The sequence below is a fragment of the Colletotrichum fioriniae genome (assembly GCF_027942845.1).
Source record: "Colletotrichum fioriniae strain IMI 355084 chromosome Unknown scaffold_4, whole genome shotgun sequence".
Lineage (NCBI taxonomy): Eukaryota > Fungi > Ascomycota > Sordariomycetes > Glomerellales > Glomerellaceae > Colletotrichum > Colletotrichum fioriniae.
In genome coordinates, this window is record NW_027076840.1 from 2,427,946 (window position 1) to 2,442,739 (window position 14,794).

The 14,794-nt window shown below is 51.2% G+C and overlaps 6 protein-coding genes across 6 annotated transcripts; 5 read left to right on the forward strand and 1 right to left on the reverse strand.

The window, feature by feature from the left end:
* Positions 1-1,751: 1,751 nt before the first annotated feature.
* Positions 1,752-2,920, forward strand: N0V96_004499 (uncharacterized protein; the record flags this gene model as incomplete). The annotated part of the gene is made up of 3 exons (XM_053188565.2): positions 1,752-1,954; positions 2,024-2,679; positions 2,745-2,920. 3 exons carry the CDS (start codon positions 1,752-1,754, stop codon positions 2,918-2,920), a joined length of 1,035 nt encoding a protein of 344 aa, XP_053054527.2.
* Positions 2,921-3,246: 326 nt separating this feature from the next.
* Positions 3,247-3,819, reverse strand: N0V96_004500 (uncharacterized protein; the record flags this gene model as incomplete). The annotated part of the gene is made up of 1 exon (XM_053188566.2): positions 3,247-3,819. The coding sequence occupies one exon, from the start codon at positions 3,817-3,819 to the stop codon at positions 3,247-3,249; it is 573 nt and encodes a 190-aa protein (XP_053054528.1).
* Positions 3,820-6,184: 2,365 nt separating this feature from the next.
* On the forward strand, positions 6,185-8,155 carry N0V96_004501 (uncharacterized protein; the record flags this gene model as incomplete). Its single annotated transcript, XM_053188567.2, has 1 exon — positions 6,185-8,155. One exon carries the CDS (start codon positions 6,185-6,187, stop codon positions 8,153-8,155), a length of 1,971 nt encoding a protein of 656 aa, XP_053054529.2.
* Positions 8,156-9,277: 1,122 nt separating this feature from the next.
* On the forward strand, positions 9,278-10,063 carry N0V96_004502 (uncharacterized protein; the record flags this gene model as incomplete). Its single annotated transcript, XM_053188568.2, has 1 exon — positions 9,278-10,063. The coding sequence occupies one exon, from the start codon at positions 9,278-9,280 to the stop codon at positions 10,061-10,063; it is 786 nt and encodes a 261-aa protein (XP_053054530.2).
* A 1,639-nt stretch (positions 10,064-11,702) lies between these two features.
* On the forward strand, positions 11,703-13,297 carry N0V96_004503 (uncharacterized protein; the record flags this gene model as incomplete). Its single annotated transcript, XM_065757128.1, has 2 exons — positions 11,703-13,176; positions 13,272-13,297. The coding sequence occupies 2 exons, from the start codon at positions 11,703-11,705 to the stop codon at positions 13,295-13,297; spliced, it is 1,500 nt and encodes a 499-aa protein (XP_065614341.1).
* A 1,043-nt stretch (positions 13,298-14,340) lies between these two features.
* N0V96_004504 (uncharacterized protein) lies at positions 14,341-14,742 on the forward strand (the record flags this gene model as incomplete). The annotated part of the gene is made up of 1 exon (XM_053188570.2): positions 14,341-14,742. The coding sequence occupies one exon, from the start codon at positions 14,341-14,343 to the stop codon at positions 14,740-14,742; it is 402 nt and encodes a 133-aa protein (XP_053054532.1).
* Positions 14,743-14,794: the final 52 nt, after the last annotated feature.

The window sequence follows — 14,794 nt, forward strand, 5'->3', positions numbered from 1 at the left end:
GAGGAGGCGAATCGTCTAGTTTTGAGTCGCCAAAATATGCGGGTACATGTCCGTTGAGGACAGTCCAAGCGGTGTCCTCAAACAGCTCCAGTGACATATTCCATGCTCGCACTTGTCATCTGGTCTCCATTGGGGTTCCCTAGAAGGGGGCCAAGCATCCCCGCCTACCACGATATTTCTGAGCCGGGGCGTGTTTGCGGGTCGTCGTATTAGAGCTTTATTCTATGGCTAGTCGGGGAGTACTAGGAGCCCGACGAGCCATTACTCGCTTCAATAGAGGGACCAGTGCCTCCAGATCGGCAAAAACGTATTCGTATTCGTTCGTCGCATTTCTAGTGCAACATAGCAACGTCGCTTAAAGAATGATGCGGTAGTTGATGGTGGATCTTGTCCTCTGCCGGACTAAAACGATCTCAGGATCTACATAGACCCGCCAGGCTTCTAAGGGTCCGGCTCCTGCTCCGCTGCATGGGTAACCGTTGCGGAGAAGCTGTCGTCCAAAGACAGCCAGATGCGACAAACTCCGCGTGGTCTGGCCTCAAACACCACCTGCATGTCTTGGTGGGTTATCGTGGCTGAGAGTCCTGTTATAGGTCGACACTTCAAGAAGTTAGAGATGAACATGCGTGTCTCGTCTGGGGCCTGGCGAGTGGCGCATCTGCTGCATCATGTATCTATGGTGTCATTGTCTAACGACTCGATGCACATTGCTCCATGCAGCACGCTCGGTTTCGAGACTCCAACGCGACTGGCCCACCGCTACGAGACCGAAACCGATCAGACGACTCCATGAACGGGTATTTCCCGCTAGACTACGCGGGAGCGACCGCCATGTGCCACAACCAGCACGCCCGGTGTCATAATTGACCTGCAATAGCATAGATAAGGTGAGGATTAACAGGCGACATTGACGTTTATGCGCTTCTCATCCTCAGACACAAGTCTAATAGTGATGTGATATTAGAGTTAGGAATAAGCTTGCGTCAACGCAAATCTAGTGCAGCGAGGTATGGGATGGCCGAGCCTATGTTGACCACATGCTGGCGACAGATGTAAGTTAGTCTGTGCATGAGCTTGAGGCCGGTGTCTGAAGCACGGATTGACCAACTTTTCATTCATGCTTGCATTCATACGGCGCGGATCGGTGTATAGTCATGGTCATGGACCAGATGCTCCAACCCGTACGGTGAAAACAAGAAAAACATTACCCCTCTTGATGTCAATTCATTGAGTGATCCGAGAGCCCATCGGAATCCTGGGCGAGGTACGTAAGTAAGTAACTATGTACGCGAATCACTTAACTAAGGTTGCAGTCTTCATTCGGGAATAGGAGAACAGTCTCGCGCAACGTTCTGCTCGTATTCGCTGTTCGAGGATTGAAGTTTGGATCCCCACGTGCGTTCAAATTGGACGCAACGACGGAGTAAGAATTGACGGCCCGCGATCTGACCACCGACTGACATTTCTACCCACTTTCGTACATGCCCATCGCACTACTGGCGCCCCCCTGTTCACCTCGACCCCCTAACTTTACCCCTCAAGCGAAGCGAAGGGTCTATGGAGGAGCCAGATATCTGATAATCCAGGCTAGTGCATCATTGCCAGACCAGTTCGCTTTGGTGTTTGCTTCAATGAACGTATGCATCGACCGACACATCACATATTCGCGAGAAATATCTGCAAGTGAGTTCGAGGTATCCCTTACGTTTCCGCCCATTATAGCTGACCTCAACTTCAAGCATCTTGAGATCATGGCTTCTGTCAAAACGAACGACTTGAATCTTCCTGACTATGATGACCTTCCGCCTGTCGAGGGTATGCCTAAGGGCTGTGCCTGGGGACTTTTCGACAAGGATGGAAAGAAAGATCTCTTCGGGACCTTGAACTTGCTCACCCCTTCAGTTGTCAAGGCAGCAGGCGCTGAAATACAGGATGGCGTGTCCATTTCGTTGAAGTGAGACGTCACCATCATCAGTGTATGTTGTCGGAATGAGATGTTCGAAGCTAACACAAGGGTGCTTAGTTGGCCTCTGGATAGCATGAACAAGCTGGCTATCCCAGGACGCAAGCAATCGATTCACAAGGTGCACTCGCTGCAATCTGCCGGACTCAGCCAAGGGATTGGTTGGGACGACGAGCTGGAGTTCAACACACAAGGCAGCAGTCAGTGGGATAGTCTTGTCCACTGGCAGCATCAACCGACGGGACTCGCATATAACGGCTTCAAGCCAACACAAGAAGAACTTTCGGCGACGTCCACGGCGACAAACAATATGCCAACCATTGATCACTGGCATGAGCGGGGTGGCGTAGTGGGTCGCGGGGTCCTGATCGACTACAAGGCATACGCCGACGCGAAGGGGATAGACTACCATCCCATGAAAGGCTACCGCATCACTATCGAAGACATCGAGGCTGTAGCCAAACATCAAGGCGTGGAGTTCAAGCAAGGCGATATTTTCTTGCTTAGAACAGGCATCACTGAGGTCCTAGATAAGCCTACGCCGGAGGATTTTACAAAGTTGGGACAGTACAAGTTGTCCGGCGTGCATGGCACAGAGGAGACGGCCAAGTGGTTCTGGAACAAGCACTTTGCCGCTGTTGCTGGCGACTCCAATGCCTTTGAGGCATTCCCACCTGTCAAGCCAGACGGGACTCTGGCAGAGATGACTGATCTTGGTACGTCATTGTGATGAGCTGGAAGGAAACTATGGCGGAACGAGACTGGCTAACTCTTACTGCAGTTCTCCATCCCTACTTCTTGAGCCTATTTGGCATGCCCATCGGCGAGCTATGGGATCTCAGTCGCCTGTCAGCATACTGCCAAAAGACAGAAAGGTACTCCTTCTTCTTGACCTCTGCGCCTATGAATGTCTCCTGTCTCGTAGGATCGCCGCCAAATGCCCTGGCCATATTCTAGAAGCTGGGCAGAAGTTTCGGAAGCGCCGTGGATCCCACAGAAAATCAAGGACTGTATGAGTGTTGAAATCGAAATGGTTACGCACTATCACTATAGAACACAGTGGCATGACGAAGAATATGACGGGAAACAACCATTATCATTAAAAAGCTTATCGGTATCAAATATCATTGGCGCATCATGAAGCGCAGGCTTTCCATACACTGCGTGTATTCTAGCAGGGGAAGTTCCAAGTGTTGTATCCTGGCAATTCCCAACACCAAACACCAAGGGCTTCGCGGATATTCAGACCATGGCAACATCCACCCAACAGCATCGAGCTCTCGCTACTGAATAGCAGCATAGACGAAGCCGGCAGCAGCGGCAGCAGCAACAGCCATTCCAGTCTCTCTCGGTGCGGCGCCCTTGCTGGTGGCAGTCGCTCCCGCCCCACCCTCGCTGGTAAGCGCTGCCAGCTTGGTGCTGCAGTAGCCTCCAGAGGCCAGAAGGCTCTTGACCTCGGCCGCGATAATGGGAATATCGGTGCACTCATGCCACACGGCTCGCATCTCCGACATATGTGCGGTCTGCCATGACTCGACGGCGTTCGACCAAGAGGTGTATTGGGCGCTCATTGAGTCTGTGACGGAGACGGTGCTACATGGGTCTACCGTGCCGTTGGCAACGGATGCGGTGGCGGCCCACTCTTGAAGGGCGAAGTTCGGCGTGGGAAGGGGGTCGCTGCCGGTGACGGCACTGGCGAAGGCGTAGACGGCGTTTGTACATTCAGGGGTGCCGCGGGCTTCAAGGACCTTGATGATCTTGGTCGGTTCGATTCTCTTGTGGAGCTGGAGGTGGACGTCGCCGGCGGCAGCAACAGTTGCGGCGAAAGCGCCGAAGATGACGGTGGCAACACGCATGTTGATTCAGTAACAAGGACGAAGTAAGAGGATTTTTCGATGGTCTGAGCTTTATTGGTGCTTTCGAAAGTGACAGAGGCCTCAAAATATTGATGCAATTACAGATCGTAGGCAATTATTTGCAACCGGAACAGAACAGCTATTTATCATCGGGAGACAAGCAACATTTTCATCCATCGTGGGCTGATGCCTACAAGCAACCAAAGGTACCCTTGCCCGATGACTCCGGCGAGGAAATGAATTTTCTAGGGCGAGCTGAAATCGAAGTCAACCAGTTTCCCATCTGGGTTAACTCAATGGCACCCAACAACATTAATCTGGACAAGCTTCTCACTGTGCCGCCCGGCTGCCTACAGAGCCCATCTTGGCGCTGATTGCGGGTTGAAATTTGCGCCGTTTGATAGGGCCGAAGAGCGCCGTTGGCCGTTGTCTGACCCCGTAATGAATTTCCGCTCACAAGCGAAGACCCTGGTCCTGTCAGCCTAGGTTACCAGCCGACAAAGCAAGCGTTTATACGGCCTTCGGGCGGTGAGGAAGATCACGAGGAGAATGTCGGGGGCTGAATACATGTGGCATTGCACTGTCATCCCGAGCGACGGTAAATTGTCAGACGGCCATTGACCAAGGTAGAATACTGTGCCGCTCGTGTTGTTCACCCGTCAGCCAGCGTTGAAGCATGGGTGAGTACCACACGCCCTGTTACACCAAGAAAGAATGGGAAAAAACGGCATGAATTGGATTGGCAGCTAATTTTGGGCTAGACCGTCAGGATTGGCCTCAACTCTTGCCAGGGGTTGGATTTGGAGCGGAGCTGTGTCCGTACCTGCATAAGCTACGGTACCAAGGCCTTCATGCTAAACCCGCCGTTTTCTGACATCGGCACACCGGTTATTACCAAAGTCCCTCATCTTTAGAAGTAGGTGGCTTTCTCCTGGAACCAATCAAGCCGTAATGCCAAATACAATTATGAGGTAATAATTGGCTTCGAAGGAACAATTGGCGCTGTGGCCAAGGCTGATGTGACTTCGATTGAGATAAGGTAGGTGGGTATGACGATGATTCAACGCCGACCTGAGCCATCCTAGCAAAACTCACGAGCTCACATGATCCTCATTCCATCATGGGTCAAATCTACAACAGTAGGTACCCAAAGAACCCTTACGAGTGAGTGTGCTCATGAACGTGAATGCATGCAAGTCGACGGAAAGCCTGGAGGGCACTTTATCCCACGATGGCTCTCGAGGTTGTCGGCAATTTTTGAATCAAATGGAGATCGCATGTCACGTATCATGGGTAATGTTAAATTCGTCTTCATCCTGCGTGCAGTGAAGTCAACGTGAGGAGTCTTGAAGTTGGAAATTGCACGACGAATACACCACCGACTTGCACCTGGATTCCGCGGACACTTTCAGCGACAGTCTCCTCATAATCGTGCTGCAACAAAGCGCCTCATTAAAGAGAGGGAAAACGAAAGAGTGTAAAATTGTCATTTTGCACGCCCATTTGTTCATGAAATAGCGGATGTCGATGGGAGAGATTGAATAGTTGCCAGATCCAATAGGCAGAAGCCGGAGGAACACGCGTAGATCACAAACGCCTGTGCAACTCGCGCCCGACTGCCATGGTGAACGCGTTTACCCACCGAGGGCACTAAATTGGTTAGAATGTAAGCTCCGGCCCAAGAAGAAATTTGGCCCCTTCACGTTGATTTATCTTGGGAGTAACATGGTTGCGGCCATCGAGTGTTGTACCTCAAAGACTTGGCGGTTCAACATGTTGGCACCCCAGAGAGCACCAATGAAAGGATGCGCCACGGTAAGTCAAAGTGTTAGGAATGAGTACTCCTCATGAAATGTTACTCGGAAGGATACTCTGGTCTTATATTCATGGCTAGCAAGTGGTTGTATTTGAGAGTAACAGTACAAGTATCGAAAAGAAACAATTCATGGCACCATCTCTGTTGCGGTTAACCTCTAACCGCGTCAACTCTATTTACGATATCCTAGTGACGACACTGAGGATGGTGGGGTATGAGTGGGCAGCATGACACGGGAAAGGTCTGTGGAAACACGAAATCATTGGGCGAATCGACTAGTTTCTGAGTTTTTCGGTGGGAACAACGTCGGAGGTGGCATGCGTATATTTTGTCATGCAGATCGAACCCTAAAGCTTGCTCGGAATAACTGCACACAGAACTTGATCTAACTTTGCGGCCTTGTTGGCTCCGGCACCTCTAGTTTTTCCGTCTCTCTACGACGAACGACGAAGAGAATATCCAACTCTACTGCTATTTTCAGCTGTATCGCCCAGCACTTGTCATAGTCGCATCATCGCGAAGGTCGTGCACCGACAGCAGTCCCCCAAAATGGCGCACCAGAACGGCGGAAACACGGTCCTGCTGACCGAAGAAGAGGCTCAGCGGATTCGGACTACTGTACAAGAGACACAGAAGAAATGTTCAACGCAAAAAGGCAACGCCAGAGTGTTTCGGGATGCGCACGCTACTGTCAGCCAGGCGACTGGTACCTCACTCATGATGGACATGGGTCAAATGACTGGACAGGGTCAGAAGGACACAATCCCAGCTCTCGGAGTTGGACAGGCATACCCCCCAAGCACCGCATCCCTGGATGAACTCAAGCCCATGGCATTTTCGGAACTCACAATAGAGACTCATCACCGTGGGCGTTCTTTGACAGTGCAACGTGCGAGACGCTGTCCGGTGGTGGCTCTTGCTGCTCGCTCATGGACTGTTGTTCAAGATGAACAAGAGAAGGAGACGGAGCGTTTGGAAATGGTCTTACATAAGACAACAGACGGCGAAGACACTCTCGAATCGGCACGGCGTTTCATCATTAAGGAGCCGTATTTCACCTTGACGGAAGAGGGCGAGGCTACTCTGCGGATCGACCACCCCTCCGATCTCGTCATTATCAGAGAGGAGATCGTAAAAGGCAGCTTGGGCGAGGTTGAAGATGGAACCAAGGGGGATGGAATTGCAAAGAAGTGCAAGGACAAGGGTAACGCGGCACTGCAAAAGAAGGACCTCCCTCTCACTCGGACAAGTTACAGCCAAGGACTCAAGGTTGCCAGGCAAGAGCCTGTCCACAAGACGAATCCAGACATCGCAAGAGACATTGCACGGAATCGAGCTCACGCGCATTTACTTCTGGACCGACAAGACGAAGCCATCGCTGACGCCAAGGCCTCTCTCATTGGCGCCGACGATCAGAAGTCCAAGGAACTTGACAGCAAAGCCTACTTCCGCGCCGGCAGCGGCGCTTACAACCTGGGCCACTTCGAAGAGGCCAAAAAGTACTTTGAAAAGGCCCACGAACTCGCACCTGCGGAGAGAGGCGCGGCAGTCTACCTGCGCAAGGTGGAGATGCGGCTTCGCGAACAGGAAAAGGGGTCATACGACCTACAGAAGATCAGGGCCAATCTCACCAGAGTCTCACCACGGGCCGACGCGGCAACCTTCACGGCAAAGACTGAGGTCAAAGACAGTAAGGGGCGAGGCCGAGGCTTGTTCGCGACTTGCGATATCGCTGCTGGCGAGATAATCATGGCTGAGAAGGCTTTCTGTGTGGTCTGGGGTCATGAGAGCGAGGTTTTGACTGCGATGACCTACGATGTCCGAGACGATAAGATTAGGGTGGCACCCGTCGGCCTGACTAAGGCCATCTCTCAGAAGCTCCTTAGGAATCCTTCGCAGATTGCAAAGGTGCTGGATCTTTACGGAGATTATCAGGGTGAGGGCAAGGCGACGTCAGAGACCCCAGAGGGCCCGGTGGTCGACGTCTTCCGGATCCACGATATTGTCTCTCGCAACGCTTTTGGACCCGGCGGCCAGTACGGAGAGGAGGGCGCGAGGAACGCAAGCACCGGTCTCTGGGTCTGGGCGGCCTACATCAACCACTCCTGTATCGCCAACGCCAAGAAGGACTACGTCGGCGACCTGATGGTCCTTCGTGCGCTGCGACCAATTGCCAAGGGCGAGGAAATCTTCCACAGCTACGATGAATCGAGCAACTACGAGGCGAGACAGAAGGCTCTCGTAACAACATGGGGCTTCGAGTGCAACTGCGCGCTTTGCGCTGGTGAAAAGACGGACGACGCCAAGTTGCGCCAAAAGCGCCAAATGCTGGTCAACGACGCGGATGACTTTGTTTCGACGACACACTGGACCAACGCGAAGAGGATCACCATTGCCAAGGCTCAGCGCCTGGCGAAAGAAATCGACGCGACATACGAAGACAAGAAGTACGAGGGCGTTCCTCGTCTGGCATCTGAAAGAGTTCGGGATTGGCTCACAAAGGCAGCTCCTCGCAAGTAAGCATGAAGGCCCAGTGTCCTGTGATATTGGATAGAGTTACCGGCCTCTTTTTGAACCACACCAGGAAAATGATTGATCTGCCTGCATTAGATGTAGACCTCGACAGATGAAAGGCCATATTAGACCAAATTCTCTGGCTCATGCCAAGCGGATGTTAACACCAGCCATAACGGTGCGATGACCTCTCCTCGATGTTGACGAGTGATTCTTTCAGAACTCTAGAAGTACAGGTCTAGTCTATAACGGGCCATTGCGGCCATTGATTTGCTTTCGCATTCATTCGTGACGCGAGAGGAAGCAGCTGGGAAACCAGCTCGGCGCCACGCAGCTAACCTCGCTCCAGGGCGACTTTGTGAATATGAGTCCATTCGTGAGATGCCTAGAATTCGCAGTTCTCTATTCTAAATCTTGAATTGTGGTACGCTGATCACGTTACAATATATGGAAGCTGTGCCTTTTGGGGAATAACAGGGCTATGACTTCCTGTTGGGAGCGGAACCGCATGGACTTTGCGGAACCGCAACTCCTGATGTTGTACCTTGTCACCAACGCGACAACAAGGGAACATCGTCCCCCATGATCAGCGAAGATGTCCAGTTAGTCCATTGCGGGGGAATATTCTAGCATTTAACAGGCTTTCCGTGAAGTTGGTCCTGGTTCCCGTGCATGCCGAGACGAACCAGAGACTCAGAATCAGGTGCTTCCCCTCTTCTGCAGGCAATATCCCCACATCGACCCCAGACGTCACGGAACGTCAGCCCATAAGCTCACAGCCTGCTCGTCACTCATATGATCTGACAATTCCCAGTCCAGAACCTCGGGATTATTTGTCAATAATATTTACCAAGCTATCATCCAACTCCCTCGTTGTGTGATTGATTTATACCTGTCTGACCTCAAATATTATATAATTCAATTCGATCATTTTAACTCGCCAGTAATCAAAGGATATCGTGCATCATGGCTGCAACAACACGAGCGGCCAAATCTTTTATGCTTCGAGCTTCAAGATCAACATTGCCTGCGCTGGCGTCTTCAAGCCGAGCAAATTGCCTTTCCCCAGTCTTCACTCGCACAAATTTGAGCCCTGCCGGTTCGCTGTTGATGAGGCATCTGTCAACAATGAAGGCCCTTGTCTACGACGGTTCAAACTCAGTATCATTGAAGGATAAACCTCTCCCCACCATCTCAAAACCAACCGATGTCATCGTCAAAGTCACCAAGACAACCATTTGCGGCACTGACCTCCACATTCGTAAGGGCGACGTAGCGACTTGCCAACCAGGCACTACATTGGGTCACGAAGGTGTAGGTATCATCCACTCAGCGGGGGCTTCGGTCACACGATTTAAGGAAGGAGACCGAGTCCTCATCTCATGCATCTCCAGCTGCGCCACGTGCGAGTACTGCCGCCGGGGCATGTACAGTCACTGCACGTCGGGCGGGTGGATCCTCGGAAACACCATTGACGGCACTCAGGCCGAGTACGTCCGCATTCCCCACGCCGAGTCCAGTCTCCACCCGATCCCGGACGGCGCCGATGACTCCTCACTAGTGATGTTAAGCGATATCTTTCCGACAGGACTCGAATGCGGTGTGCTGAACGGAAAGGTACAGCCGGGCGGTACTGTCGCTATTGTCGGCTCAGGCCCGATTGGTCTGGCGGCTATTATTACTGCCCAGATGTACTCCCCGTCTCAAATCATTGCCATCGATATGGACCCGAAGAGACTTGACGTCGCAAGGCAATTTGGCGCAACCGAGACTATTGACAGCTCCAAGGCAGATGCTGTTGCCAAAGTTAAAGAGTTGACTGAGGGTAAAGGCGCTGACTCGGTCATTGAAGCTGTGGGAATACCCGCCACTTTGATCTCTGCCAAAGCTTGCTCGCACCCGGTGGTGTCCTAGCGAATGTGGGAGTTCATGGAACCAAGGTTGACCTTCACCTTCAAAATCTTTGGGACAAGAATATTTGTGAGTTCAAAAAATCGAGCTTTTAGGATGGCCAAAGCCGTGCGTCGACGCCAATTCTGACTCAACATACAGCAATCACGACCAGACTTGTGGACACAACAACGACACCAATGCTTTTGAAGCTTGTACAGTCTGGCAAATTGCAGCCCTCGCAACTGATTACTCACCGTAAGGACTTTTACTACTTAGCACCGTGCGACTTGTCGTGGAGAGTATGACTAACAAGAGCTCCAGACTTCAACCTTGGTGACATGGAGAAGGCATACGATACCTTTGGAGAAGCGTCCAAACATGGAGCTTTGAAGGTTGTGATCGATGTGGATTGAAGTTTTGGAAAACATACGTTTCGATCAACTTTGATCCCGCTGAAAAGTCACGGTGCACGTTGTCAAAGATTGAGAGCCTAAGAGAAAATATGGAGGTTTTAATATTGGTACCGGGTACTTGTTAAGAACAGAGCTATTGGAGCTATTGTACATGATTATTTGAAATATGGAGGAGAAGACAATACGGACGGGTGCTGGAGTTTTACCCTGATTGGTGCATCCAAGCTTGCAGAATATCAAATTTTACTATCTGCACCGATGCCATTTATTAATGCGAGAGAAACCCATGTTAGAATCGTCCTCTCTTCACTTTTTTACAGACGTCAACTATTGGTGATAACCTTGTTGACTGCCACGTATATATCGGTATTTCATGTTGTTATCGTATCACCGGCCTGATTGCTTGACTCCAATGTTTCCATTCTTTAGTAATGGCTTCGCACCTCGCATCCAATGTCACGCGCATCTTGAAGCTGCAATACCCCATGCCATGCCATGAGAAATCGCATGATGCACGTTTTCCCATCCAACCACAGGATACTTAGCACAGAGATTACAGATGCTGATTTCCAGTTCATGCGGTTATCTCACCTTATCGACCCCGCGGAGCGTCGCTAGATAAGTAGGCATAGCCAAATTCGGAAACATGTTGGACCATTTCTTTGGCATCCAGATCTGTAACCCCATTCAGGGCACGTCGAGTCCACCAAAGGACCTGCATTATCTAGAGGTGCACGTCTTACCGTGTCTGCGGAATCAAGTGGAGGCATTCCCCCCACGTTCAAACCCCCGGAAGTGAAGCCTCGCGGGGCCGGCTTGTGTCTTCACGTTGCGTCGGACGCAGAAATCCTCGCGCGTGCACGGCCTCCTTGGGCAGTAAATCTCCAGAACTTAGATACCGCATTGATAAGACTGCTTGGAAAGGTGGCATTCTCAGCCTACTAATCTGCGCCTAGCACATGCTTCGAGGGGCTGGCCTAGCAGTCCTGGACCATCTCCTACCCTCGTACGGTTTAGCGCCGGCATGGATGAGGCCTCAGAGTTTGGAAAAGGGCCCGATGGTCCATGCAGCAGTTTGATGGCCTACCAGTCCGCCTCGTTGGCTTTGAACCAGCAGAAAAGGAGGTGGTAGTGTAGAATTTTCAGTCGTCAGAAGAAGAGCAGAATTTTGGTCGGCTGGTATATCATTGTCGAGCCACCGCTGGTGCTCTTGATGGTCTCCTGTATGGGCCGTGCCAGCAACCATCATGACACACACGACTATCACGTTCGATATCCCGGGCACGGTGCAGCTAGTCGACACACAAGGCGTCCTCGACGTGAAGCATGGCTCGGAGCACACCAATATCGTTCTTGTTCCGCAACCGAGCAGCGATCCGAACGATCCGCTCTCATGGACGCGAAAGCGCAAGACGTTCAACATCTCCTGGGTCATGACATGGTGCTTCTTCGGCGCTGCCATCATATCCGGCCTGTCTCCCGCCTACCTGCAGATCGAAGCAGACACCGGCATTTCTGTAGCAGACCTTAGCACCGGCAATGGCCTCATGTTTCTCTTCCTCGGTTGGGGCACTCTGCTCACCCAGAACTTCGCCCTCAATTACGGAAGGCGTCCGACCCTCGTTTATTCGATGGTCACGATGACCTTTATCAGTCTCTGGACTGCCTACGTCAAGTCTCGAGCCGAGTTCTTTGTGAACCGCATTATTATCGGCATTGTCTCTTCGCCAATGGAGACCCTCATCGAAGTCATCATTGACGACCTGTATTTCGTCCACCAACGAGGCTTCTACATGGGGATCTACAGTTGGACACTGTGGTGCGGTGCCTTCCTCTGCCCAGTCGCTACAGGATTCATCGCCGAAGACCTGGGTTGGCGTTGGATCCAGTACATTCTGTCCATTATAGGAGGCGTAGTTACCATTTTGACCTTCCTTTTCTTCGAAGAGACCATGTTCTACAGGCCCAGTTCACAAACCGATGTTCGGGGCATCCCCGATCAGCAGCGGGGTCTCTTTGGTAGCGACAAGAGCGCGATCGACACCGAGCGGTCCGAAGACCAAAAACCTCAACCTGCGGAAGGTGCAGCTAGTGTCAACTCCGATATCGAGACACGAACTTTACCGAACCGCGTCAACGTGGCGCTCGAAAAGGCTTTTTGGTCGAAATTCAAGCTATGGGGTTATCAAGACGACCGAAAATCAAAACAGCTGAAGCAGTCTCTTTTGCCATTTTACCTCCTTCGTTTCCCTTCCGTCATTTTCGCAGGCATCCTGGTTGGGGGTATACTCTCTTGGTACAACGTAGTTGGCGGCTCTCTAGCCCTCATTCTCGGCAACCCACCATACAACTTCGGTTCCAACGTCATCGGTCTCTTTTACCTTGCTTCGGTGATTGGAGTATCGATCGGATGTCTGATATCAAGCTGGGCGAGCGATGCTTTGTCAGTGTGGATGGCTCGCCGACATGGGGGAGTAATGGAACCCGAGCATCGTCTTTGGTTATGCTTCCTGGCTATCGTGGCCCATCCTGTCGGTTGCATTCTATACGGTGTGGGGGCTTCATACCAAATCCACTGGGTCGGTATCGCTTTTGGGTTGGCCTTGATCTCTGTCACCCTCCCCTTGGGAACTAGCATGGCGTTCACATATATCCTTGACAGCTTCAAGGACCTTGCTGGCGAGGGCTTCGTGTCAGCTATCCTCATCCGCAACACGATGGGTAAATCAACGCCGTCATTCCTCTTTGCGTCATGTTTAAAGCTAATCGTACCTAGGCTTTGCTTTCAGCTATGCTGTAGTGCCAATGATTAATAGCATTGGTCTTCGCGATGCCTTCATAGTCACAGCTGTTCTCGGAGTGACATTCTGGGCACTGTGTCTGGTCATGATGTACTTAGGGAAACCGTTGCGACGCATGGCAGCGCCTCATTACTGGGATATGGTAGAAAAGCATAGCCTTTCAGGACATTGAGTCTCGACATAAAATTAGCCACGTCTTCCGGAGAGTTTAATGCAGTAATTCTCGCTCTTTAGACACATGCAATGGAGATCTTTTGATCATATTGCGTTTGTGTTAAACCTACTTGCAGTTCCACCTACTTAGGTAAGCTTAAGTCTATTTCCTACATATACTACTTGTCAGCGTTAAATACCGCGCTGTTTAATTATTGTAGGCCGCGGAGGACACCTTGATTGCCCGCGTATATTTCTGTTTTTCACGATCCTACCCTACATTCAAGTGTTCTGACAGTCACGTCGACAAAGTGCCAAAGAGGATCTTCTCTTTCTAGTACTAGTCATGAGGTAAGCCAGGGACATTATCTCGGTTCTCCGGTTTGGCGAGACACGAATACGACTGCAAGCCCTTGCGTTTCGGGCAGTAGTTCGGCCGAGTTGTGTGAGTGCGTCTAAGGTAGATAGGAAAAGGTGAATTGTTACTTTTGTTAAACCGGAAATCTAGCCGTACCCTTCATTTTACGAGTATCATCCTTCCGAAAGAAGTAACAAGATGGACCAATTCGAGACTTACGCTGTGTAACACCCCTGGAGCCAGCCCTCGGTGTTGATTCACCTAGCTCCTCAATCAATGAGTAAGGCAGGTCATCTGAAAGCGGCAACCCGAGAGCATATCCTGCAATACTAAAGCGGTACGAGCTTGGCATTACTTCAACATACAGACCCCCCGCTCCGGGCTTGAATCCCCGCTCTAGCTGCATGCAAACTACTTGAGCCTCTTGGCTGCCCTTCTTGACTGCCTTTCATGTAGATAAGTAGCTTAACTGTGGTACTGTTGCCCCTCTGACGAGCCTTATGTACCAATATTGCTCCTAAATTCTTCAAGCACATCAGACTGAGCCCATCACAACGCTCTACAGTCCCAAACATGGCCTCTGCCCAATTTTTCAACTATCCTGGGACTGAGTCCAACGCTGAGCAATACCACTACTCCCAAGCCGTAAAGATCGGAAACGTCGTTCGCACATCGGGTCAGGGCGGCTGGGACGATAAAGGGAATATCACAACCGACCTCGAAAAGCAGATCGCTATTGCATTCGAGAACGCTCTCAAAGCTCTTCAAGCCGTTCACCCACGCCTCAACTTCAAAGACATTTACGCGATTCGCTCCTATCATCTTGATATGGACTCGAGTTTCGATGTCATGACGACGACATTCAAGAAACTGTTCCCGAATCATAGACCAATCTGGACGTGCATCCAAATCGGCAAGCTTGGACTGGAAGGGATGCAAGTTGAAATCGAAGTTGAAGCATTGATCCCCGTCTAGGGGACGTGGATGTAGGATTCGAGGGAAACTTTCCCATCCTTGTGGTCTAGGC